Source organism: Dipodomys merriami, unplaced genomic scaffold (assembly GCF_024711535.1).
Source record: "Dipodomys merriami isolate MVZ:Mamm:240054 unplaced genomic scaffold, mDipMer1.0.p SCAF_24, whole genome shotgun sequence".
NCBI lineage: Eukaryota > Metazoa > Chordata > Mammalia > Rodentia > Heteromyidae > Dipodomys > Dipodomys merriami.
In genome coordinates this window covers 12,450,256-12,478,181 of record NW_027203826.1, presented here as the reverse complement: position 1 = coordinate 12,478,181, position 27,926 = coordinate 12,450,256, and the positions used below count along the sequence as shown (strand labels likewise).

Sequence of the window (27,926 nt, the reverse complement as noted above, 5' to 3'; positions counted from 1 at the left end):
TAACTCCTGTTTTCACTGTATTCTATGTTGGTGCCCTGCAACTTATATATACACTTCTTTAATTCAGGGAGGGGAAGGGAAAAAAACCAAAATGCTTAAATAGAGATACAGGTTGACCCATTGTAACAATGAGATGTATAAGACACTATGTTGAAAAAGAACTTTAAAACTTTGGTGTGGGGGGGGTAGTTGTGGAAGTGGGAGGGAAGGGATGGTATGGGAAAACAAAGGAGGAGGCAACAATGCTTGATAGGAAATAGGAAATGTACTCATTATCTTGCTCATGTAACTGTAACCCCTCTGTACAGTATTTTTATAATAAAGAATGTACAAAAAAACCTTCACAAGACAATGTGATGGAAATGAACTTTACAACTTGATGGGGTTGGAGGGGGAGAGAAAGAGAAAAATGAGAAAGGGAGTAACAATGTTTGACAAGAAATATACTCATTATCGTAACCTCTCTGTACACCTTGACAATAAAATTAAATTAAAAAAAGATGAACCCTTGGTAGGATCAATTTTTAATGTTTCCTTTTAGTAAAGTATCATCAAGTGAAAATTATGAAATGTAAAAATATTATATATTTGTATTGCTATACTATACCAACTTTAGGACTTTATAATTTTGTACTAGAATAATCTATTTATTGTTCCTTTGAAGATACATGTAATTATAATTTTAATTTAGACTTACATGTACAAATTACCAAGACCACAATAAACTTATATTAATAGGAAAGAAAATCACAAGATATTGGACACAAAATTTTCGACTTTCCCATTAGTAGAAGTACAAAGCTCCATTTAAAACTTCACAGATATTTTAAGATCATGAAATCATTGCATTTTTCATCCATACAGTCTATGAGATATAGATAGATAGTTAGATAGGAACATACTACAAACTAAAATATATCTCAAGAACATAAGGTTTCAGTACCGCTTATGATAAAGTTCATTGGTTGTTCTGTGAGAACCAAGTTTGTTTTATTCAAGTACTAAGGTCTTTCTGTTTGTAAAACACATTTACAATAGAGACATAGTTCACAAGCTTCAGTTTTAAAGAAGTAATTTGTGAATTTGATGCAAACATTTCATGAATAAGAGGGTAATCATTAGTGTATTATTATAGTAAAGATGTTATAATATTTATATCATGAGGAAAAGTCTTCTCTTTTCTCATTTGTTAATAGAGCTATGTGGTATGCTATAAAGTGTGCTATGTATGTCCTATGAACTCTAAAGTTCATTCCTTTTAGAATCGATTTCTCTTTAGAAACCAGAAATCAATTTATAGCTTGATTTCTGTCATGCCCCTATTTATTTCCCATTTTGTGATTTGTTCTCTTTACTTAAAAAAAGCAAAGATGGTTCTGGTACTACATCACCTTCAATGTAAACTTCTGGGATATTCAAGAATTGTTGGACTGAATCGTTTTTAAAAGTTTCTCATACATTTCTGATTTCAGAAACCTGGGATAGGAATCCATTTCCATATGCCTATACACTATTTTTTGAGCCTCTTCAAAACATGATTCAGTAGGTTCTTGAATGTTCCTGGAGATAGTTTCTCTTGTTGAACTGTCGATGTTAATCTGAAAAAGTAAAATTATATGTAAAGCCATAATAAGTAAGCATAGTCAAAGGGAAAGATTTAAATTATGCCCCTTCTTAGTTTTACAGGGTAGCTTTATTACAGGCATGAGCCACTGGCACCTAGCAACAATTGCTTTTAATAGGCCCCTGTCTTGGATCCTATAGTCTGTTTAATCTCCTAGTATTTTATGGAAGGTGGATATTTACTTTTAAGAAAGTAGAATGTTTACCTCTTATAATTCTTTTTGTATCCTCTGAATAAAGCTACTCAGGAGGTTGAGATCTGAGCATCACAGTTCAAAGCCAGCCCGGGCAGGAAAAGTCCTTGAGACTGTGACCACTAGAAAACCCGAAGTAGCACTGTGGCTCAACTGGTAGAGATGAGCTGAAGAGCTGAGGGACAGCGCTTAGGCCCAGAGTTCAAGCCCCAAGACCAAAAAAAAAAAAAAAAAAAACAATTGTTTTGGAGAATGTAAAAGAATTGTTTGGCACTCTGTAAGTGAGGAAGTTTATAAAATTGAAGTCTCTTTTTAGGTAAAAAGGAAGTTAGTGGTCATTTGAAGTTTTATTTCCTTAATAGTAACAAATGTTGCTTTAACTATGTCCTGAAATGGGAAGACAGTGAGGAGAAGTAGGAAAGGAGAGGGGAGAGGTGGTTATTTGGGTAAACTAAAAATTTCCAGACAAGAGACTTGGGGGAATAAGTAATTAATGCAGGACTCTTCTGCATAATAGAAGCATTACATTCCATCCTTGAGCCATTCCTCCTGAAAATTCCATTTCATTTTCCATTGTTTCTCTGTATCTGTTTCACTCCTGAGTCAATACTTTGCTCAAGCAGTTGTAAGTAAGTGGAAATAAATCAATGTGGATGAATATTGGGTTTGCTAGTTTTTTTTTTTTTCACTGAGGTTGGCAATCATATTTAGTACTGAGACACAGACTGACCAGTACCACTGGAGATGGGAATAGTTGTAACATCTTCTAGCAAGGAAAATTTTTCTAAGGGTTCTCTTTTTTTTTTTCTGGGAATTATTTAGATCTTTTAGTGGATAAAGACCTCAGATGTCACAGCCTAATTTTAAATCCTAATTTACCTCTGAAGAAGTGAGCAATACTGGACTGATTACTTAGAGTCTTGGATTTCTAGATCTTTTCTCCATGAAACTTACAACAATACTGAATGTGTGACCTGTGAGAAGGTACTCATATGCCAAAAGCCTGGCATGTGTGGATGCACAGATAGTCATCAGCACCCCCTAAGGGATGTTTCAATCTCCACTTCCCATTATTACCTCTCTAGGAGACTGTGGCTGGATATAGATCTTATAAAGCTTCTTGGCCTTAGAAATTCTGCTTGATCGTGAGGCAATTTTCTTATAGGTTTCACATGCCATCCAGAATTTTATATTCTCTTCACTGTGCTCCATTTTTAAATATGCAGCATAGACTACCGGACCATCTAAAATAGTAAAGAAATCATTTTATTTTCATAGATCAACATTATCGTAAACTCTGAGGTATATTCAATGCTTAAATCAGACTTCTGAATAAAAGATTCCAAGTTATGTATCGAGTACTTTATACTGATAGCAACCACAGTGATGTGGATGTATGTGAAACGCCTTTGGCAATGTGGCTAACTGCTGAGGTCATCCTTCTGAGTCACTCGGTGGAAGTTGTTCACCAGTGTAGATGACAGATTGACTGGGATTGCCACAAAGACTCAGAAAATAGGACTTCTGCTGGTCTGGTAGTCTGAATTCTCTCTGGTTATGAATTGACATAGTACACTTAACTCCTCACACCATACCTGTCAGGTTTTCAAATCTAAATAGGCAAGTCAAGGTTGGAAGGAAAGTATCCAAGCTATGGAAGAGTGAGACGCTGTTCTGTTTGTGTATCCTGATGTGTTCTCAGTATCCAATAGCAGGAATGCAAATAAAGGTGAAAACAGGAACTTTATGTTCATAATAAATGAGAAATAATGACCAGGCAAAAAAAGTGGAATTCAGAACAGATGTTTGTACTGTTTCTGAATCCAGTACAGAGTAGTGGCAGACATGGCATTACCATTGATTGGCTCAGATGTTAAGAAGTTATTAAACTGAATTTCTCATGTGAGAAAACAATGACACAGATGGGAGGAGTTTGGGGGATTTTCTGACTGAGACACTATTTCTTATCAGCTCATACTTGAAGATTTTGTGAGATCTCACAAATCTAACACATTACTCAGAATCTTCAGGATGTTCAAATATTTCTAAGACTCAAGATGAACACTTTGAGACAAAAAATGTCTTTTATTAATTACAAAGTCTCTTGGTATATCTGAGAGATCGAGTTGCTCAGTGATAAAACAGCAAACTAATTTTCAATTGAGGCTAGTAGATATATTTGTGGACTTGGCTTTGCCTATCCATTCAACTCTGAGACCCGTTAGAGACAATTAACATAGGTTTATTTTTTAATATAAAAACCTTATATAATTTAATGTATATAGTGTGTTTGTATATTAAAACATACAAGTGTGCAACTGTCACCACAAGCAATGCTTTGAATATATCCATCAACTCTACAGAGTAAGTTTTAGATTATCAGAGTATTGCTGTGTATCATTAACTTACTTGAATTAAGATAACCAGACCAAATGGAAATGATGAGAAAAGTCATATTTTCTGGTTTATCACATCAAAGATTGGATCAAGTTCTGTAGGATTAGAAAGACGAGCTTCTTGACTCCTTGGTTTCTATTGACTGGCAGCAGCAATAGAGGAATAAAGGCAATGATGAAAGGATTTTATGTGTAAGAGAAATAACATAGATAAAGGTAGATTGCTTCTGAGAAAGAATTAAATTTGGGGAAAGCTGGTATCTGCAAAACTCTGACATCCAGGAAAACACAATCTTAGATCATGACTTCCTATTATCATGTGAGTAAGTATAGCTTTCAGATCATTCAGGAGTAGATGTGACAGGCAAATCACTCGGGACAAGAAAATGGATAAGGCTGGGCTAGAATATGTATAATTCAGCATAGGAAACCATCTAGATTAGGTAACACTACCCACTGGAGACATATGCTTTATCTTAGACTTCTTATTTTCAAAAGGAATGATAAAATGTACCTTGTCACACCGTAAGCACAGAAAGCTGAGGGCAGAAAATAGCTGAATGGGTCAGCAAAGCCAGATGTAAAACAAAAAGTACTTTCTGGTTTAAAAGATCCAATTGAAAGGCAATTTGTTATATGCTGAAGGTAAAAATAATGGTAAAATGAAGAAATTGACATAATTGCTCTTTAGAGGAGTTTTGACTGGATATTTTATTTGGAAAAGAAAATGAAAGAGTTGAGGTTAAAAAATGAGCAATCAAACAGAAAGTAATAGATACCTGGTAAAATCCACAGATACCATGGAATGAGATAGCCATAAAGGCTATTTGGATTGGTAAGTGTATTAGTGGATGGTTTAGGAAGGCAATCAGGAAACTAGTGTTAAGATTCTAAATTGTAGCACTGGGGTGCCAGTGGCTGTAATCCTAGCTACTCAGAAGGCTGCGATCTGAAGATCACGGTTCAAAGCCAGCCTGGGCAGGAAAAGTCCATGAGACTCTTACCTCCAATAAACCACTAGAAAACTGGAAGTGGCGTAGTGGCTCAAGTGCTAGAGTGCTAACCCTTGAGCTGAAGAGCTGAGGGACAGCACCCAGGCCCAGAGTTTAAGCCCCATAACAACAAAAAAAGATTCTAAATCATAGCATTCTGAATTTATAACTGTGTTTGATGTTTAACCTAATTATATATGAAATTGTTTATAGATGCTGTTTTCAGAACCTGTTGGATATCTATTCTTGCTTTCTTTAACTTCTTTCCTGATAGAGGATGAGTGTCTCTATATTGTTGAAAGCTGGACTAATTGTTCATGATTCTATTTTATTATTATTATTATTATTATTATTATTATTATTATTATTATTATTATTATTTTCTGGTCATGGGAATTGAACTCTAGTCCTGGGCTCTGTCCACTTGAGCCGCAGGGCCACTTCTAGCTGTTTCTGTGATTAATTAGTGATAAGAGTCTCATTCCTGCCTAGGAATGAGACTGAAACTGATGTTCACAAAAACTGATGTATACTGCTTGAACCTGTGTGATGTTTCAGCTATTTGTCTAGCATACAGACTAAAGAGATTTACGTGATTGGAGTGTTTACAGAACTCTGTATATATTCGGCTAATGTTTATGCATGCTGCAAGTTACCCACACAGGCCATTGAAACTGCACAGGTTTCAGGATTCGTAGTATATAATCAAAATTAAAATTGAATTACTCAGTTTAGAATTTCTATTGACTCATGTAACAAGGGACTAAACAAGTCAGAAAAGTATTTTACAAATCAGGCAATTGAATCAAAGGTGCCCATTCTGAAATTTTAAATGATACTCATTTCTAAGCCTGGTGCTCAAAACACTACACTTCTGCTTGAGGAAAAGGAAGGAAGCAATGAGCAACAGATTGCTCATTTGAGAATATGGAAGGCAAAGCTTTAAGTCATATGTTATGTTTTCCTGTTCCATGAAGAATGAGAATGTTGCCCTTAGTCATATCTAGTTTATGAAGATAGATTCCAGCACCCCTGGTAGAGAAGAAAGACATGACGTTTCTTTGCTCTAAGTCAGAAAAGTGCCACATCTATCTCTTGATTCTATTTCTTATGTAGTGGCAGACTTTACACCCTTGCATTAAATTTAAAGGTGAAAAACAGCCATGAGTATACTTTAGAAATGTGTCTAAACTAACTTTAAATTCTTTTTGTTTTCCGTCAGTGCCACAAAGAAAACGACTTCTATTACCATAATCTGTATGAAATTCTGTGTTCTATTAAAATTCTCTGACTTGCCTGCTCAGGTAGTTATCATATTTAATTTTTCTGCTACTGTTCTTTTGCTGTAGCCCTAGGAAGGTAACTTAGAGTAATGTGTATTGTTATTAATACTAAAAACATCTAATAAAGTAAATAAACACTATTAAAATTTTGTTGTATTTCTTTTTATTCTTTAATCATATATAGTCATGAATGTAGCTTTTATTCATGCATCTGCACCAGAGAAGCACATGTTATTTTTAATATAATGTGGGGAGCATTTTTGTATCACAATGGCTCTTTCATACTTAATAATATATGTTTTACTTTAGATGATGATATAATGGTACAATTAATCTGTATTATTATTTGGTATGCTTTAAACCATCTCTGGAATAGTAAAAATTCCCAATGCAATATAATGTTAATATACAGCTGTTATACTATGTTGTCAGGGAATAATGACAAGTAAATAGCCTATAGTATGAACAAATATTTCTATCCATATATTTTTGATCTGCATTTGGTTTATGTCACCTGTATAGAACTGTGGATACAGAGAGCTGCCTGTAAAGTTAACAACACACTGGTATTAAACATTTAGATTTCTCTTTTCTATCATAATTTATCCAACATTGAAGATTTTGGTAAATAAATCTTTGCAACTCTTTGCTCTTAGAACATAATGAGAAGGAATAGTTTCTAGGTTGAAAAAGGAGATGTATTTCTAAAGCTTCTTTGGCCTAGAAATCCAAGGTAATTTTCTGATTCTTTCATGTACCTGGGAAATATTTTTAGTTTGAGGGCCCTCTGTATCTATGTATTTTAATAAAACATATATACACACATATGTATACACACATTGATAGATAGATTAATAAATGATAGATGTCTTTTATAAAGATTGCATTATATTTCATTGTCAATAGTGATATCAGGCAATGTTGACTCCATCTTGTTTGTTTACGGAGTAATGCCAGTGATACCTTTTTTCTTGGTTAGGTCAAATGTACTTAATTTATATTTATTCATTTATTTTTATTATCTTTAAGTGTTTTGATTATAAACATTTCAATTCAGTTTGTGAGTACAATGCACCTTGATCAATGGCACCCTTTCCATCATTCTTCCTCAATTTTGCAAATGTCATCCGTCCCCTCAAGTTACATGGGACTTATTTTTGTTTATTTTTATTTTTTGCTTTGTTTGTAAATCATCTACTATAACAAAGTTTCAGTTCATTATCTGGTATTTCTTTTGGTCATTTACTAGGGCGGGAATACTCTCAATCCTCAGTCCTCTGTTGTATTCCTCCCCACCCCCACCCCCACACTTTTTATTTTTGCTGGTCCTGAGGCTTGAACTTTGGGTCTGGGTCCTGTCCCTAAGATACTTTTGCTCAAGGCCAGCACTCTACTACTTGGGCCACTGCACCACTAACAGCTTTTTCTGTGATTTAATTGGAGATAAGAGTCTCACAGGGTTTTCTGGCCAGGCTAGGTCTGAACCGTGCTCCTCAGATGTCAGCCTCCTGAGTAGATATGATTACAGGCATGAGCCACCAGTGCCTGGATCCCCTGTTATAGCCTATCAACATGTTTCCACTACCCAAAAGGAAAAGCCAGGGTCTCCTAGCCATGGTGGCAGGGGTCACTGACGTGGAACTCTCCATCTCTTCCGTCCTTTCCTTGTCACTCCTGGGTCATTCTGAGTGTTGTTTACCACCCATTCTGGAACCACTGTTCCAGAGGTGAGACACATCTATGCTTTATCTTTCTCAATTCCTGGAAAAATACCTCTGAATCCCTTTGTACTTTGTACTGGTGGCTAGATAGAACATAGTACTCATGTATTTTAATTATTCTTGCATGTGCCCTCTCTCCCTCCCCGCTTACTGTGTGTATGTGTGTGTATGTGTGTGTATGTATGTATGTATGTATATATATATATATATATATATATATATAATAGTAATTATTGCTTTCCTTCTTATATCCTCTCCCTCACCTGAGAAACATTGAAAATTAGGATTTTAGTACATTTATCTTTATATATTACATTTACTATATGCTTTCTGATGGATAGCATGTACTGGATTAACATTATTTTTATTTATCTTTTGTATTCTTCATGCTTCTGCTCTTTAAAGAGATTCTCAATAGGTCCTAAATAGAAATAAGCTGTAATCACTCCTTGTCCAAAAAAAAAAAAAAAAAAGAGCATAAGATTGCACCTAGCATGCTATTAATTTTGCATTTTCTGAGAGTGAGGTTCTGACTGCAGAGCAATACCTATAAAAGGCCAGGTTTTCTCCTTCCTGCAATGTGAAGAAAAATAAGGAAAACTGAAGAAGACAAAAGGTGTTGCGTGGAAAAGGCTGAGGCAAGGCGATGCCTATATAAGGATTCAGGCAGATAACCATGGAAACCACAGTGGTTAGCAGGAATTAGAATTAATGATCCTGGAAGAAGCTGCCAGTTCAGAAAGAGCAAAAGACAAAGAAAGTTGAAATAATGGCTCAGCATCTGAGATCAGGATTCACAATACCCATCAGTACCTTCCAATGTCCGTTCCGTGACATATACCAGTTAAAATGTCCCAGAGCTGTGGCAATCACACACTATTCAACTAAAAACTTCTGATGTTGTCTATAGGTGATTATGATAATTCTGAAGTTGAGAGAAATAAATAGTACACTGAAGGATGACTTTGACTAAGATTAAATGATTGATGCAAACTCAGTGATTCAGAACCCTTGCTAGTCCAGATGACCTAACAGTATCTGTGCTCTGCATCTGAGCTGGATTAACCAAGTAATACACACCAGAAAAATATACATGAGCACACTGACTTTAAATCACACTGCATTTTGACTTTAAATCTACAGTGCCCAACAATCAACTGGCCCTTTCCCAATAGCCTGGCTCTGTAAATCACCAGAAACTACTTTATCCTTTTGCTCTTTTTGTGATGACAACATAGCTTCTCCTAAGCAATCTGCAGTTTGATCTTGCTTTGAATTTCACTGAGAACTTAGATATAATCACCTGGTGATAGCCTGTCCTTCTCAAATCAGCCAAACTTCCTCCAACTGTACTTACCTTGTCAGTTTCCCTTCTGAGAACAAATTGCCCCTGTTCTTTTTGTACTGAAAACTTCTTTTTCTATTTTTTTTCCTTCATTATTTTGATTTTTTTTTTGAGGAGCTTTGCTCTTAGAATCATCATTACTCTCTCTGAGGCCTTTGCTCTCTGCACTATCTATCTATCTATCTATGGAGAAGATTGCCTCCCTACTGTTTTCCAGAATAACTTAAATTCTCATTAATCTAGTCAGTGAGTTCCCCTTTCTTTTCAGGCTCACAGATCTTGTTATCTTTTTGTCATTTTAATAATAAACATTTTTATTGAGGTGATATGATGGCTTATTATGGTTTTGATTTATATTTCCCTGATAATTAGTAAGGCTAAATATATCTCACATCTTTATTGTTGAGAAGAATCAGTCTAGCATATTTTCCCTTTAAAATGCAGCATATTATTATTATTATTAGCTATTAGTTATTGTTGAGTCTCATGTATTCCCTTTGTGGATAAATAGTTTGTAAATATTTTCATCCATTCTTTAAGTTGCCTTTTGACTTTGCTATCAAGAATACTTTTAGTTTGATGTAATCCCATTTTTAAGTTCTTGGGTTTAGTACTCAAGCTTTTGTTGTTATATCTAAAAGTCTTTCCAGCAGGGTGCCAGTGACTTATGCCTGTTATCCCCTAGCTACTCAGGAGGTTGATATCTGAGGACTGAAGTTCAAGTCCAGCCTGGGTAGAAAAGTCCCTGAGACTTTTTCTTTTAATGTTATAAAGAAAAGCATTTATTTTTTTTTTAATATTGTGAAAATACCATACAGAGGGGTTATAATTACAGGGGCAAAGTAATGAGTACATTTCTTTTTTTTGGGGGGGGGAAGGGGTCTGGTCATGGGGCCTGAACTCTGGACCTGGGCGCTGTCCCTCAGCTCTTCAGCTCAAGGCTAGCACTCTACCACTTGAGCCACCACGCCACTTTCAGCTTTTTTTCTTTTTTCTTATGTGGTGCTGAGGAATTGAACCCAGGGCCTCATGCATGCAAGGCAAGCGCTCTACCACTGAGCCACCTTCCCAGCCCAGTACATTTTTTATCAAGCATTGTTGCCTCCTCCTTTGTTTCTGCTCTCTCCCCACCTCCATTAGTCTATTTGAGTGCTGTTGTCCTTATGACTCAACTTTGGTAGATTACATATCTCCAGTCATTTATCATTTCCTTCTAGATCTTCTCATTAGATGATATCTAGGTTGCTTAAATAATTTCCATTGACCCTTCCAATTTCTTAATCTTTTTCAATATGGATTTCATTTATTTCTTCTCTCATTCTTTGTCCCCTGCCCAGTTGATCTGCGATCAGCAAAGTTCTCTTCATTATCATTTTGCCTTGAGATTCTGCTGCAAACACCTCCGTGAAATAGCTACTGTTCTTTGATTCTCTCTCCTGTCTGGAAGCTCACCAGGCTTCTAGTCAGATACACTCTCAGTGGTTGGCTGTTTCTCACCATTCAGATCCATGCTTCATTTTTCACCTCGTGTCCCTGGTCCTTAGATTGCTCCATTAACTTCTACTCTTGTACCTGACTGTTATGGTCATCCCAGTTGATCTTCAAAGCTTTTACCACTTTCTGGAATTAATTGTTCATGGATTTATTTGCTTGTTAGTCTCTTCCCTCTAGAAGGAACATATAAGCAGAGCACAGTGACCTTGTACATGTCTTTTGTCCAAATGTCTTCAGTCCTTACATGATCTGCCAGGCACATGCAAGGACTCGGTGAATCATACATGAGGTAACTGAGGAATGAACCTCTTTTTGTTTGCATGAAATATGATTTACTTGATTTTCAATGAGGAGTGCATTCTCATCTTCAGAGAATCACTTAATTGTAGTATCTAAGTTCTGCTTTTATCTAGCATTATAGCTTCATCTGTTATACTTTCCAGTTTAAGAGTCCTTGGATTTTAGTTGACTGTAGGTCTTTGTCATTTAAGTCCATTTCTTGTGTCTTTTCAAGTTTCATCATATCTCAGTTAAAATTAGTCACCAGAAATACCATTGAATTTCATTTTTAATTTGTATTAAGTAATGACTAATCCTTTGAGAGCACTTTTGGTGTCAGTGCCAAATCTCAGGTAATTTTATGGGAAGATAAACTTTTCTTGACAACTTGTTAAATCTTGTCATTACTCATATTGATATGGTGGAGGAACTAAGGATGAAAAATAATATTTGACTTGGATTGTGTAAGATGGATATTGAATGATTTTAAGATATAAATGTAACCATGCTTTTTGTGTATAAGACTTCGCTGGTAACTAGCTATTTTAGCTTCTGTAACTTTGCTTCTGCTGTTTTCTGAACAATGTGTGCTATAACCAAACTGAGCCATTACAGCCTTCGGTTCTATTCCCTCACTCCCAGTCCAATCGGAGGCAACTCCCAGCCCTGGAGGGAAACTGAGGACTTCCTTAGTCAAGAAGTTTAAACTTAAGAACTGATTAGTTGGAAAGCACAAACAGTCGTAGGGCCCTAGGACATATGATTGTACCTCCCCCTCTCCTCCCCTTTCCCCACCCCAGTCAGATAAGGCTTAAAGGCCAAAGTAGGCTGGCACTCACATTTGTTCCCTGGGATCCCAAACTCAAGAATGCACCTGGCATGTCAGTATTTTCTCGCTCAATAACATCTTGCACATTTCTAATCAGGCAAAGTGTGGTCTCACTGCCAGCCGATTTTCTGGGGGCTCATCCAGGATCGACAGTGTGATGGTCCCCCGGGTGAGGGTCTCCCATGAGGAGACCCTGGCCTCCCGTGAGGGTCATTGGCCCCACCATGGCCGAGCTGCCTTTTTGCAAGTTTGAAGGCACTCGCCTCTTTGTTCCCAGACTATATTTTTGATCATGGACTGTGTGGTCTCATTGCCCATGGATTTCTCGGATCCCACTACAATATGTCCATTAAGATGGTATTTTCTCCCCTAAAAGCTTGGATTTTCATAAATTAATATTCAGATTCTAACATTTGTAGACTGGAACATTTTACAGATTCTTCTACTTAATTTAATATACAGGATTTTTTTTTTAAACTGCTATTAGGTTATATGTCAAATCCTGTTGAATTTTATAAAGCAGATTTCTTTATTAAGTGCAATTGCTACTTATCTGTACTAGGCTCACTTCCAAAATAGTTGCCTCTCAGTAAAATATTGCCAAATAGCCCATTATGTAGCTTTAGTAAAAAAAAATTGTAATATTAATTTTAAAAAATATGTGTTGCTCTTGCTTTTGCAAAGATATTCAAGGTTCTTCTAAAACTTACTTTAATAAACATTTTCTATTTCACAGTTTTGTTCTTTTCTGGAAGACATTCAGTTGTTTTTGGAAAAAAGAGTATTTTTCCTTTGTGTTTTATGTGTTCCATAGCATATCATTTTTTAGGTATTGTTTTGTTTCAAGCACATTGCCTGAGACTTACCAATATAAGAATTGCCTACCAGCTTTACTGACTAAATATTGAACTAAAGCACATATTATTTAATCAATATCTTTGCTGTTTTAAAAAACTTGTTTTTCAACTATGTGTCTTAGGATACTGTCTAAACTTTATCTAGAATACTATTAATTTCTAACAGCATCTCTATTTTCCCATAGTTTTCTTCTCAAATTGATTGTGTTCTACACTTCCTTTCCCACAAAATCCTTGAATTTTTCTCCATCTATTGAGACTCAGACTAATGAATTCCCTTTGAATGTGGATTCTTTGAGATGTGTAATCATAGAGACAGTGTTTTAACCTCTGTAAACACAGCCATTTATAGATGAATACCTTAGACTAGTGGATGCCCTTTACTAGAATCCTTGATTAATGTTAAAATGTTTGTACATCCAATGTGCATATTCTTAATTTTATCTTTCTTTTTGGTTAATCTATAGAATGATTTGTTATCTACTTTTTAATGCATTATTTTTAAACATAACTTTAATAATGCAGAATTCTACCATCTATAGCTGGCATTTAAAGAATTTTATGATGTCTTTCTTTTAGTATCTCTTATGGGGACCTCCCTTATTTTGGGGTATATGATGCCTAAGCAAGCTTCTACTTCAGATCCATGTCAAATAATTAACTCTCTTCTCTTTGTTTATTAGTTCCCCAATATAGGCACAAAACATTATAGATGATGGCTAAGTATCTTGATCTTTTCTTGCTAATACTAATCTTTCATCTATTCACTCAACATTTATTGCATGCCCAGTAGGTATAATGATTTAGTATGTCAGAGGGATGAAGGTGAGTAAGAGATAATCTACTTTAAAAAAAGTACAATCTACTTAGCAAACTGCTATGGAAAATCCCCACTACACAAACTAGCCAAAGTTAAAAAACAGAATAAGTAATGATGTTAATAAAATAGAACAGAAAAAGGAAAACATTATTCCAAGTGATTTCATGGAAAAGGTAGAACTTTAAACTTTGCTTTCAAGTATGTGAAGAATATGTAGATGAGAACTCAAATCCTGTGAGCTAAGGCCTGTGGCAGGAGAGCTGCAGGGGAAAAAAAATGTAAAAAATCTACAATGCAGGAACCAGTGTCTTACATCTGCAATTCTAGCTACTTAAGAAGGTGAGATCTGAGGATTGAGATTCGTTGTTGTTGTTTTGTTTTGTTTTTGTTTTTGTTTTTGTTTTTTTGCTGGTGTGGAGCTTGAACTCTGGGCCTGGGCACTGTCCCTCAGCATTTCAGCTCAAGGCTAATACTCTACCACTTCAGCCACAGCACCACTTCCAATTTTCTGGTGGTTTATTATGATTCACAGCGTTTCCTGCCTGGGCTGGCTTTGAAGCACTAGCCTCAGATCTCAGCCTCCTGAGTAGCTAGGATTACAGGCGAGAGCCACTGGCACCCAGCTTGAGGATTGAGTTTTGAAAGAAGCCTAGGTAGGGAAGTCTGTGGGACTTTAGCCACCAAAAAAGGTGAATGAGTAGTGATTGTTATTGCCCAGCCTGTATCAGGCATTGAACTAGAAGTTTTATATCCAACTTCTCCAATGTTGTGCAGACAGATGATATGATTGTTATTTTCCAAACGAAGAATAAATCTCTTAAATGGAGTTGATTCTAGCATTGTAGTGTATGTGGATTGCAAACTAGTATGACCAAAATTTCAACTATTTACAGAGAAAGAATTACTAAAGCCATTCTTTATAATTCACACTTGTACTTGCAAGTTGAGTTGCAGAACTATGAGGAATAGCTGAAGAGTGAGAAACATAATGTTAAATTACATCAAAGAAAGAATCTGTGGTCACAAATAATCATTGGAGACCCTGTTACAAACCTGATGATGGGCACTCAAGTGGCACTCCAGGGCTGGAAGAAAATAAACCTCAGAACTGGAAGCACAACCAAGAATAAAGCACTGGAATGATTGATGGATGGGGGTCCCTGTGTCTAGTCAAGGGTACAACCATTGTCCTCTGCAGTAGGCAGTGATTTTCCCCAGGGAATCCATGAACCACAGGAGATAAAGCAGTACAGTAGAATCATGCGATTTCTCAGTGTGCCAGTGGGTACCCTATTCAGAATAAACCTATATATCTGCCAATCAAACGTCTAAGTAGTACAGGTAACTCCTCTCATAATCAATATATCTAAAGGACAAACCTGCACAGACAGCCTCTAAAGGGGGAAAAAAAGTAAATAGATAAGCCCCTAGACATAAGTTAATGGACAGGGGAGTCTTCTCTACTATCTACACACACACACACACACACACACACACACACACACACACACACACACACACATATGCACACACATCATGGGGCTTGAACTCTGGGCTTGGGTGCTGTCCCTCAGCTCTTCAGCTCAAGGTGAGCGCTCTACCACTTGAGCCACAATACCACTTTCTAGTGGTTTTTTGGAGATAATAGTTTCACGCACTTTCCTGCCCGGGCTGGCTTTGAACAGCGATCCTCAGATCTCAGCCTCCTGAGTAGCTAGGATTACAGGGTGAGCCACTGGTGCCTGGCTTAAGCTAATTTTTTTTTTATAAGTACTCACTACATGCTTTCCTGCATTTGTCTCCTGGTTTTATAATTTTGTCCAAAATGCTGGTGCCCTACCTCAATCATGATTGGCAATTCCCTTCAGTACACAGATTTCCCCATGTTTCCTGAATAAACCTCCTATATACATTGTATTCTATTTCATTTATATGATGTGAATGTAGACATTTGTATGTAGTCAACACAGACATATACACAGTCCTGTTCCCATTAAACACTGAGCAACTTTAAGGAGATACAGAACATCTTTCAAACTTACTTTTACTTTTGAAAGCACTGAAGGCTAAACATTTTTAACTGTGTTTAAAAAACTAACTTTAGCAGGCTATGGAAAAACAGAGAATTTCAGAGTGTGTTACTATTTCAGCAAGATTCCCAAAGATACATACATACATATATATATATATATATATATATATATATATATATATATAGAGAGAGAGAGAGAGAGAGAGAGAGAGAGAGAGAGAGAGAGAGAGAGAGAGAGAGAGAGAGATATCTATATATACTTATGAAGAATAAATACTCACATACTCACAGTGACAAATCTTGGTTTAATTAACACCATAAAAAATAACTGTGGTTGGCACGACATACTATTTTCAGATTTTCTTTTTTTAACTATGCAAGTTGCCATTTAGAAAGTAGAGAGAAGAGAACAGCTTTCTCCCTAACCAACTTCCACCCTAAAAATAAAGTGAGCTACTCATTCACTGATAAAATATTCATAATACTCACATTTTGTTGCCATCAAATTTTCAAAAGATTGGGCCCATTCTGATACTTCTTCCAAAGTGAGGCTTTGAAAAGGAACAAAAAGCACTGATTGGGATAAAATATTCCCAAGGTTTGGCTGGACTAAATATTATTATGTTCCTTTGAAAACAACTCCAAAGTATAATCATAGTAAGCTTTCTTTATTTGATGATTTAGCATATATGACTTTGACCAAGTGAAGTAATTGATAGACTAATAAAAATAAAATACACTTCAAACACAAAAATTTAAATTCCTATGCATGCATTATGCAGATCCTTAGATATAAGGAAGTTCTCATTCCTACATGAAGTGTCTAAATGGTGTTATTGCATGTTTCATTTGTAGGATCTGATGGGCATTTTCCCTGCTTTTAATTTTGTGAAAATCTATCATCTAAAAAGCACATGGTGCCCTCAAAGCAAGTTACATGCTCTGAACTGTATAAACAAAGTTATTTTCTGTTTAGAAATCATCTGAAAGCTGCTTGCCTTTTTTCATTATTGTTTTATTGGTGAGCTTCATGAGGTGAGCTAACAGGGGACTGTGTATTCTCACATGCAAGTAATTTTATTCTCTCTTTTAAAATATTTCATGTTTTCCCTGTCATCTGCTTATGGTGCATTCTTAATTTTCCTGCTTTCAAAAACTAAATAATATTCAAATAGGACTGCAAATCCAAGCAAGATTTATCCACTAGATGGACTGCTAGTGTCATCCCAAAAGTTTGTCTACAGACATAGTTATCAGCATTAGGTGATTAACACAATGTAAGAAGATAGGCTAAGGAGATTAAGAAAAAAAATAATCCAGACCACAGTAAGATATGAGTAGTCCTTGGAAGTTCAACCTCAGATGGATCCCAACAGTCTAGGTTGTACTGTTTGATCAATAAGAGGCTTAACAGTGAGCTGTGTTAAAACAGTTTTCAAAATATTTTCCCATGAGAGTATCTGATGTTCTTTCCTCTTATTAAGATCATTAGAAAGAATAACCTGGAATAACCTTTCAACCTACTGAAACAGAAAGAGCTAAGAATAATTATTGCTCATGCATCTGTTCTACTCACTCCTGTTCTACGGGAAACAATAAAAAAAAGTCTACAAATTGCTGGGAATCTTAAAATTAGGGGTTGGAAATTGTTGGTAAGAGAATTCCTGGGCTTCTTAGCTTCATGACATTTATGGAGATAGATCATGCTTACTTATGTTTACAGGTATAATTGTGAAATGGAATTTGGTTTTATTTGAACTTAATTTTAGCTTTTTATTTACTTTTGACTTCACAAGTTTCCTGGTTGCCTATAATTATCCAGATGCTCTGCTAAGAATTATCTTAAGTACCTTGGTTTCTTCCCCACCTGATTTTCCTCATACAAGTTCTCCTGTATCATGTCCCCTTATTTCTTCCTGGCAAGTAAACAGTGAGCAGCATTTTCAGATATCATCACGTTGTGAACAGAGAGATGTAGAGTGTTAAAGTCTAAAAGTCTTAGTTTCTAATCCCCGTGCTGTACTTAACAGTTTCTAATCATATTACACTTCATTATTTACAAAATTGAGAAAAATGTGTCAATGTCACAGAGTTATCAAGAACGTTCAATTTGGTTGTGGATGCAGAGAATTGATCAATTAGTCTTCGATAAAGATTCCCCCTACCCCTTTCTTACGGTGTGTCTGTGAAGTAGGTGGAAGACATGATGCTGATACTCCGTGGATCATTGGAAGAAAAATAAGTCAATCTCAGTTCCCTTGCTGTGTCCTTTTGTGATGTGCCTTTGTACTCAGCAGCCTCACCCAATCATGTAACATGCACAGCTCTTGGTCTGTCTCCTCTGCCTACTACTACTGCTTATCTATGTCTACCACCTACTAGTTTGCAGACATTTTTGGATATTTAACCTGAAGCACATAGGACAGGAGCTGTAAACATAAAGATTATATGGCTAGAACTACAATTCGCACTTGGACTTGGTTAAGAACTCATTGTTAAATGAATAAGGATCTTTAACCTGGGAATTTTTCAAGATAGTACATCTGAATAATACATCTGCAGCATTTTACTTTCCATTTGAACATAATCACTCTTCTTATTGCTGTAATTTTTATTTATTTATGTATGTATGTATTCATTTATTTATTTGTTGTTCATGGGGCTTGAACTCTGGGCCTGAGTACTGTCCCTCAGTTCTTCAGCTCAAGTTGAGCAGCAGCACCACTTCTAGCTTTCTGGTTGTTCATTGGACATAAGAGTCTCATGGATTTTCCTGCCTGGTCTGGCTTTGAATCATGATCTTCAGATCTCAGCCACCTGAGTAGCTAGGATTACAGGCATGAGCCACAAGTGCCTGGCTGTATTTTTTTAAGCATGTTAAAACTTACCCAGCACTCCCCAGGTTAAGGAAAGAGTTTGAGATGAGTCAAATCCTGTTATAAACAAATAAGCTCCAAACACCTTAGATGAGATTGGAAACTTATTAGGATCTTATTGTTCTTTCAGACTTATAGCCTTCCTTTAAAAATACTGGAGTTTCTTACATAGAGGGATTGAATTGTGAAAACATTTTTGGATGAAAAGAATATTAGTAATATTGATAGTTTAAAAAAATTAAGTTGCTGGACACATGGTGGTTTATACCTCTAACTCCAACTACTGTAAAGGCTAAGATTTGAGGACTGAGGTTTGAAACTAGCCTGGGAAGAATAAATTGTGAGATGATAATTTCCAACTTAAAAAGCCAGAAATGGAGGCATGCCTAATGTGGCAGGGCACTAGCAATGAATGTAGGACCTAACCAAGATGAGAGGCCTTGATTTCAATTTCAGTATTGGCACATTTTCAAACACACCTACACACACAGAGACACACAGACACACACAACAAATTGGTTTGGCTTGATGAATTCTAGTGTAAACAAAAAATAAAGAAAACCGGATGTTAGTATCATATATGATTGATCTTCTGGTGGAATTACTCACATGTAAACACATTTTATTTTCTACTTAAAATCTATTAAGATTGTAATTAAATAAATGTATGTTTATTCATTTTGTTATTAAAATATTTTAAAATAGTAACAGAATTTCAAAGCTACTTACTTCGAAGGAAGTCTGTTAGGTTCATCTCTGCACATCTTGCAAATCCAGCAATTACGCCTGCTCATTTTCCTAAAGCAATATAATACATATATGTATAATTTAGTCATGAAGATATTTGCATGTTAGTCAATTGTTAAATAAATATGAAATTAAGGATTACAATAAAATAAGGATGAATTCTTGAATTTGGTTCAATGCACTTACAGTGGGCATAAGAAAAACAGGGGAACAATATGACCCATCTCTCATTTATTGCTATAAGAATTTGGGTGCTTAGATGTCTAAGGAACTTTATAATTCGTTTATCTGATTTCTCATAAAATGGGGTTCTAAAAATATAGAACTCTCGAAATTATCTTTTTATAGTCCAGTGACAATGAATTCTACGACTCGTAAGTCTTCCTTTTTTGGAGAGTTCTTATTTTTAGAAGCTTTCTCAGTACATAAACAAAAAAAACTGCCTCTTGTAATTAGCTGAATAGAATAGTATAAATGGCTAAAGAAAAAAAGTTCACAATGTATTCTGTGATTGACGTTGTTTAATAAAGTTTTATCCATTTTGGGAATAGTGACTTTGATTTTAAAATTCAGGTGTCGTTTACTCATCTCTAGTACATTTATATAGCAATATATGTCTCAGGGAATTTTTTGACTGTCAAAAAACGTAAAACTTTGCTAGCAATAAGTAATTTCATACTTAATAGTGAGGGCTAGAAATTGTTTGTTAAGCTTAAAGATAGTCACAGAGTGAATTATTGACAAAAAGAGCAGTGAGTTTTTATGGGTCATTATTGGTTCATTGAAAACAAGTACTGAATACTTGAATGCCAAAGTCTGGCTGCTAGAGAGTGAGCTTTTTCTCCTCTTCCTGTCCTTACTGTAATTAGACTACAGAAGAAACCTTGACCCAGGAAGTTCAAGGGCCATGAGTGAACACAGGAAAGCCTAGCCACTTCGCTTTTAAATGAAGGTAAAGTGTCCAGACCTAGAACCAATCAGATGTGCAGAGTGAAAGAAGATGTGCTGAGTCAAAGAAGAGGCTACGTGGTTAAAAGTTAGGAGATAGTAGACCTTTCCCTATTTGAAGAAAGGAAGCAAATTACCACATGCATTTAGAGCATGGGAGGGCCTGAGCTGAGAGGAAAGGCTAGAGACAAGACAGGATCAATAATTGTGCCAATTATGACCATAGACACAAGAAGGTGATGGGAGATGAAGTTGCAAGGATAGACTGAGGTTAAGCATGTGCATTCATAAATGATGTGGGTCTCACATTAAGGACTTATAAAATCACTGAAGGGTTTAAAATATAGAATTGTCATGCTAATATTTGAAATTGGCTTTGTGACTAGAGGAGATTATAGGGTACCAAGAGGGGAATCTTGAAGATTACTTTGAGGGAATTGCAGGTCTCTGTGTCAGGAGGAAGAAGAAATAGAGGAATGGGGGAGGAGATAAATAGATTTTATACATTTTAGAGGAAGCATGGTTAGACTTCATTAGTAGATTGGATATAGAAGGCAAGAGGAAGGCTAGGATTAGTGGCTCAGCCTGTAAAGTCACTTACCTGGAAGACAGAGACAGAGAGGATAGCAGTTCAAGACCAAGCTAGGCAAAAACTGAGTGAGACATATCTTAATAACAAAGCTGTTAATAAGTGGTGTGTGAGTGTTTTCCCAGATATGTGGAATGTATAGGTGGGATGATTGAAGTACCAGCCTGGCCTGGGTAAAAAGCAAGAGACTATCTGAAAAATAATCTAAAACAAAATGGGCTGAAGGTATGGCTCAAATAGTAGAGGTTTTTCTTGCTTGTACAAGGCCTTAAGTTCAAACTCCAGTATTGTCAAATGAACAAGCAACAAACTGAGAGAGGTAAAATGAATGAGAAAACAATTAGAACTTGTTGGCACATTGGTAATAGATTGTGAGGGGAAGAAAAGGAACAAGTTGGGGCATATATTAATAGATGCATAGGAGGAACTAAAAACAAAACAAAATATGAGACATGAGGAAAGAGGGTAACGTAAGGGAAGAAGACAGCCCAAAAAATTGATTAGCATACAAATACACATTTTAGAGAAAGACTATGAAAAAGAAGCTTGAAGGAGAAAAATCAGAATAATGTGTTCTCAGAGAATGTAATAATGTGCTTATTGAAAAGGAATGATTGGCCAATGGAAGTATTCAAAAGAACAGAATAAGAGAACAAATACCTAAAAGAAACTATTAATATGAATGTCTGCAGTGAAAGTAATTTCAGAGTAGTAGATAGAGGAAAAAACTATGGAAGGAAACAAGTGGAGACGAAATCCAGGCCGTTTAGAGCTAATTGCAATTCCTATGCTATCTTTCCCAACAACTTTCTATTTCCCTTCCATTCTTTCTCCTCTCTCTCTTTCTATTATTCTTCTTGTCTTTTGTTGAAATTGTTGACAGACTGGAGGAGTAGGGACAAAGAAGGAGGACTATTGTTTGATCATTCTGAATTTCTGTAGATGATGATTTTTTTTTTTCTGAAAAATCTGCAATGGGAATGAAGATGGCAAATGTTAGCCATGCACTGAGTTAACAACCATAGGAAAAAGAAGAAATATCAACAGGATTTTAGGCTCCCAAGAAAGATGGAGGGGTTGATGGAGTGATGAGGTGACAGTCCAAAAAGACAGTGCTGTTCTCATTAACTGGAAATAAATGAAGAAAGGTTAAGTGCTAATTCAAGTATGTTAGGAGGTTTGGAGCAAACAAAACAAAGCAAATGGAAACTAAACTTATGGGAGTTATGTTCTGACAGTTATGCAAGAAATAATCATTATAAAGCTAACTACATTTACAGGGAAGAATAAAATGAAAGGAGATTATCACTTTTGATAGGTTCAAGGTAGTTTAAGCAGAAAACAATTTATTACAGGGAAATGTCTGTGTAGCTAGATTTTAGATTACTTTCAATGCAAGATTAAGATGGTGGATACTAGGTTGCTGATAATGGTAATTCACTGGTGTCTTTAAATGATGAAAATAAAGATAAATCTGACTGAAAATAGTTAACGTTGAAATAATTGAGCCTGAGAAAAGTGTATGTTGACTGGCTGTTTATAATGAGTTGTATATAATTTGGACTGATTTACTAATATAGATTAGCATAGTTTAATTTTCAAGATTTCTCATCTTTGTGATAATTTACAGAATGCTTTTAGCCAATAGCTATTGATTACTGTCTAAGTGGGAAGACTGTTTTGTATCAGTGTAATTAATTATCCCTGTCTTCTGGTAGGACTAGGTTTCTGCTATATCCTATTCATTTATCAATGGACTGTGTATGCCATTGTCTCTTCACTTGATCTACTAGAATCCTAGGCATACATTTTCATCTTTCTGTTATTGCTGATCCTTGTGTCTCAAATAGATAACTGTGTACAGGTTATCATGTTCATTTTTACATTCATGGAATTGTTTGGTTAACATCTTCTTCCTAACTTTTATGCCATCTTAGCATGCAACACTCACTGAACTAAAAAGCAGAAGTACAATAAAGGTACTTTTTGGATTCACTTCAGCAGAGGGGCATCTGAATGCTCATAAGAGGAGTGAGAGTACATTCAGATAGATCTTGTCTCTGAAAGCAGACAGACACATGCACTGAACTTAGCCTCTTATATGCTCTCAAATTCTTTATTTCCTTTTTTCTATAATGGAACAATAAATACAATATTGAAATGAAAACTTTCCATTCCAGTCTATCTGATCTTTCTTTAGCATTTTATGCTCTGTCACTCAGGAAGTATTTATGTTAAGCTCTTTTGTTGTTTGCATGGGAAATGTATATTCTGTCAGATTACATTTCTTCCTCATTTAAATTTCAACTAACATTTCCAGTTTTCTTTATTAACTTTATTCATCCTTTAAGTGTGAATAAACTCTCTGGAATCCTTCTCTTCATTTTCTTGCCCTCATATTTCTATTATTCATAATATTTAGTAGCTGATATGGATTTAGAGATAGATAAATCTGTTAGAGGTTCACACTATGTGCCATTCTGAGAGCTTAAATCTACCAGATAGGTTTTATTTCTCCAGAAGTGTTCTGATATACCTCTGCCTTATTATTGGAAGGAATGAGAGGACTATCCAAGTAAATTGTCCCATAGGGAACAATTATGTAATTGTCCCCTCTTGCAGAGATGCCTGATGGAAAATGAGGGAGGAAGCTGAGAACCATGTAGACAATGCTTGTCAACTATGGGATACAAATCAGGGTTCTCTGTATCTAGTGGAAATAATGTTCCCAAACTCTAGCAAAAGGTCTGCAGAGACCAGTATTAGGCCTGTGCTCACTTATATGACTGATTCACAGCGACCTTACCTGGTCCAAGCCATTCATTACTTGGACAACACTAGAAAAGGAGTGGGGAAAAAACTTTAAGTACATACATAGACACATATAGATATAATTAATGTTATTCTTATGTCTAACCTACTATACCTACCAAATGAGAAAATATTGTGCTCAAATGTCACGTAGCAATAATACATGATTATTTTTAATATGTTGTTCAGTATTATAGGTCAAACATTCAGAACATTAGATTATGGAACACAAATAGAATATAATTTCATAAAAACAGCATGGATTAGAATTTAGAAAATATTTAGTAAAATAATAAAACAAAGGGACCATGAATATTGTGCTTTATGAAGTTCTCTGGTTTTCCATTGGCTTAAGAAATAGAATTCATTGGTTGTTATCATGGTGACAGTATTTCTGCTCCCTGGCACTGCCGCCCACCTGGTACTCTGCTCTTTTCCACTATGATTTCTGCAACTCAGTGTTTAGTCACATGCCTGGGCTTCTTTCCTTTCTGCTGATTACTGCTAGATTCACAGTCACCATGCAACACTGCTTTGGAATGTCACAAAAACAATCCTGTGTCCTCTCCGTGCCTTCTGCTCTGAAACAGAGAGGTAAACTCATAAATATTTAATCCAGGAACAAGTGAAAAGTTCAGACTGGCCACTTGATTTTTATTCTTCCATCCAAAAAACCTGATAAAACTTACAGGATAAAAATGGGCAAGTAAGACTTAAATGTAAAGGAAATCATAGATTAAATAAAGGGGACAAAGCAAACAAAAATATTTCAATAATTTTGGAAGATAGAAAGCAGATGGAAGAGAAGTAATTAAAATTTCCACGCCTCTAAAATGAGAAGAGAAAAGGCAGCCTTTGGAATTTCATCTGACTAAATGAAGAACATATAATTCAGTCTGAGGACAAAGAAGTTCCCAAATGTCTATTTCCAAAATAACTCTTTCTTTAAAAAAATGTCTGCAATCCTGCATCCAATAGCATATGTCATTAAGAAATTTCTATCTATAGTTATCCCAAAATATGGAGGGTAGTATGAAGTGTACTCACATTTATAACTGAGAAGTTGAGACGTGTGTGTGTGTGTGTGTGTGTGTGTGTGTGTGTGTGTGTGTGTGTTATTGGAAACTTAAAGTCAGGGCTTTCAGGCCTCTCTCAGATCTACCATTCGAGCCAGACCTTCACTTCTGCGTTCTTCCTGGTTCATTGGCAGTGAGAGAGAGCCTCTCAGATCTATCTGCCAAGGCCTCGTTCAGTCCCAAAGCTTCAGATACCATTCTTCTAAGTAGTATGACAAGCATCAGCTACCAGCACCTGTCTATAATTGAACATTTTAAACAAATACATGTGTTGATTCCAAAGAAGGGTAACCTCTAAATTTGAAAAAGGGTGATTTTTTAGGATAAGGATTCCACCAGCACATGCTTTAGATAAACTTGTTTAAATAGATCAAAAAGCAAAACAAATGGGGCAAAGTCATTCTCTCTGATGGAGGCATAGAATTCCATTGTGTGTATATATACCACATTTGCTTGATCCATTCATTTATTTATATATAAAAAAGAATAAAAATAGTTCCCCTAAAAACAAAACAGAACAAAACAAAACAAAACAAAACAAAAAACAGAACATGTTTTAGCCAGTGGCTCACACGTATAATTCTAGCTCAGGAGACTGAGACCTGAGAATTGTAGTTGAAGGCCAGGACAGGCAAGAAACTCTATGGAACTCTTATCTCCCATTAACTACCATGAAAGCTAGAAGTATAAATGTGGCTCAAGTCTTAGAGTGCTAGCTTTGGGCAATAACACTCAGGGACAGTGCTCAAACTCTGAGTTCATGTCCTAGGACCAGTGAATGCATACAGAAGCACATGCTATTCTCTCTCTCTCTCTCTCTCTCTCTCTCTCTCTCTCTCTCTCTCCACACACACACACACACACACACACACAACAAAACAAACAAGCAAACAAACAAACAAAAAAAAAAACAGCCAGGTGCCAGTGGCTCACGCCTGTAATCCTAGCAGTTTAAGAGGCTGAGATCTGAGGATAGCAGTTCAAAGCCATCCCAGCCAAGAAAGTGAGAGACTCTTATTAGAGATAAGAGACTCTTATCTCTAATAAACTACCAAAAACCTAGCAGTGGCTCTGTGGCTCAAGCCTTGATCACTAGCCTTGAGCTGAAGATCTCAGGGACAGTGCCCACGCCCAGAGTTCAAGCCCCACAACCAACCAACAAAACAAAAACAACCCAGCAAAAATATGTTTAATTAGATACAGCTGGCTGAGGAAAATTTCAGTTACACTATTACCTTCAAATCAGACTATAAGTGAAAATAAAAATTAACTCCAGTGTGTCATAGAACTTGAACTCACTTTTGGCAAAAAGATAGCTTCTAGTTTATAATTACCTAAACTGACAAACATAGAACTGACATATATTGTGGTTAAATTCACCATCCTTCACATCAGGTACAACCATCCTTTTTCTTATGTTGGTGGTAACTTTCCATTAACTTCAAAATAAAATCAGAGTAAAACTGAAAGAACACTAAAAGGATTAATTTAAGTTTCTTATAGAGAGCATATTTGGCAAGGATTTCTATAAATTCCCTACCTTATGACTTAAGTGAATGATTTCCTATCTTAATGATGGATGATAAGTGATTTTTCATTTATTAACCTCCTACCTAAAATGATGTTAGGTTTAAGAATAATTATATAAGTAGTTACACAACCATATATTTAATTTGTACTTATCAATTGTTTGTTATTTGAATATCTGATGCTTATATCAACATTATGCATCACAGCATCTTTACCAGAAAATAAAATTATTGAATTTGATTTTTCAGCACCTTCTTGGTAAAACTGTTTGTACATTCAAAACCTGAGTGAATTCTGAATGTTTTCATTTCCATTATGTTTTTATCTGTAATGTTTTTAATCTAATAATTATTTGATATAAACATTATATTGTTTTGATAGAATCTTATAACGATAGAAATATATTAGTGATAAAATTAGTTGAATATTTTATGGTATAAATAGACTAACCTTTCAGTATTTAAATAAAATATTAAAATGAATAAATGTATTGTTTTAAAACAAACCTTTTGACTACTTTAATTAATTTTAACAATCCAACATTTAGTATATTCTTTATAAGATTGCATAAAATTCAGAAAAATTTCAAGCAGTTTACATCTTAACAAGTTTCTGTGTACCACAATTCACAATATTCTTGTCCTTTAACAAGGTATTTTGATAATCATCCTTAAGCACAAGTGGAAGGAATGAAAAAAATCAAATCTGTCCTTTAGGGTCCAAATTAGAAATTTTATTTATATATAAATGTGTCAGTTTTAAGTATAGAAAGCCACAGATGGGCCAAGGAATATGCATTTTCAATTTTGTTGGTTTTATTCTCATGTCAAATTCCTTGCTAACTCTTTAAAAGTGCTGCTCTTGAAATCGATATCCACAAGTCATTTCTAGCAACCTAACCTTCTTGCATATAGCCATCTTAGAGAATCTTACACTTACATGTAAATCCCACGAAGCAGTCCACCATGCTGTTTTATTTCCTTTCTGTTACGATCCTTTTGAAGTCTTCTGAAATTTCATGAGACACCCAGCATTTTATTTTTCCTGGCAAAAAAAGACTTTACTGTCTCTATAATTACCTTCTGTGGCCCTCTGGGCTGGGCTAGATATGAATGTTCTGCTTTTACCAACACATATCTATGCAAAGAGAGGTTTCCTGAATATGGAAAGTAGTGCCATGTTGCTGATAAAGATGTTTTATCTCACATTATTAGAACATTGGACCTGACCAGATGATTGGAAGTAATCATTCCAATAACTATTCAGTGACACAGTCAAAATAACACACATCTCAAATTTTAGAAAATATGTAACTTGAAGCAAAAACTCATTTTTAAAATAGAAACATAAACAAAGCTGCCACTGAAAACTTTGCTATTTGTTGAGGATTACTAAAATCAGCATCTTTAGAATAATCAAATTACTGTGGACATGCAACAATAGAAGGACTGAAAATGTTAAAATGTTCTGTTTTCTAGTGAAAC

General features: G+C 35.5%; 1 protein-coding gene across 2 annotated transcripts; it reads right to left on the bottom strand.

Moving 5' to 3' along the window:
- Positions 1-708: 708 nt before the first annotated feature.
- Rgs13 (regulator of G protein signaling 13) lies at positions 709-27,523 on the bottom strand. 2 transcript variants are annotated; one of them, XM_070034071.1, is made up of 6 exons: positions 27,382-27,523; positions 24,255-24,417; positions 19,471-19,539; positions 16,355-16,416; positions 2,895-3,061; positions 709-1,598 (listed from the first exon to the last, which is right to left on the bottom strand). In XM_070034071.1, exons 3-6 carry the CDS (start codon positions 19,533-19,535, stop codon positions 1,416-1,418), a joined length of 477 nt encoding a protein of 158 aa, XP_069890172.1. In that variant the 5' UTR covers positions 19,536-19,539; positions 24,255-24,417; positions 27,382-27,523; the 3' UTR covers positions 709-1,415. The 2 variants fall into 2 exon arrangements, with proteins under 2 accessions (XP_069890172.1, XP_069890171.1); XM_070034070.1 differs by lacking the exon at positions 24,255-24,417.
- Positions 27,524-27,926: the final 403 nt, after the last annotated feature.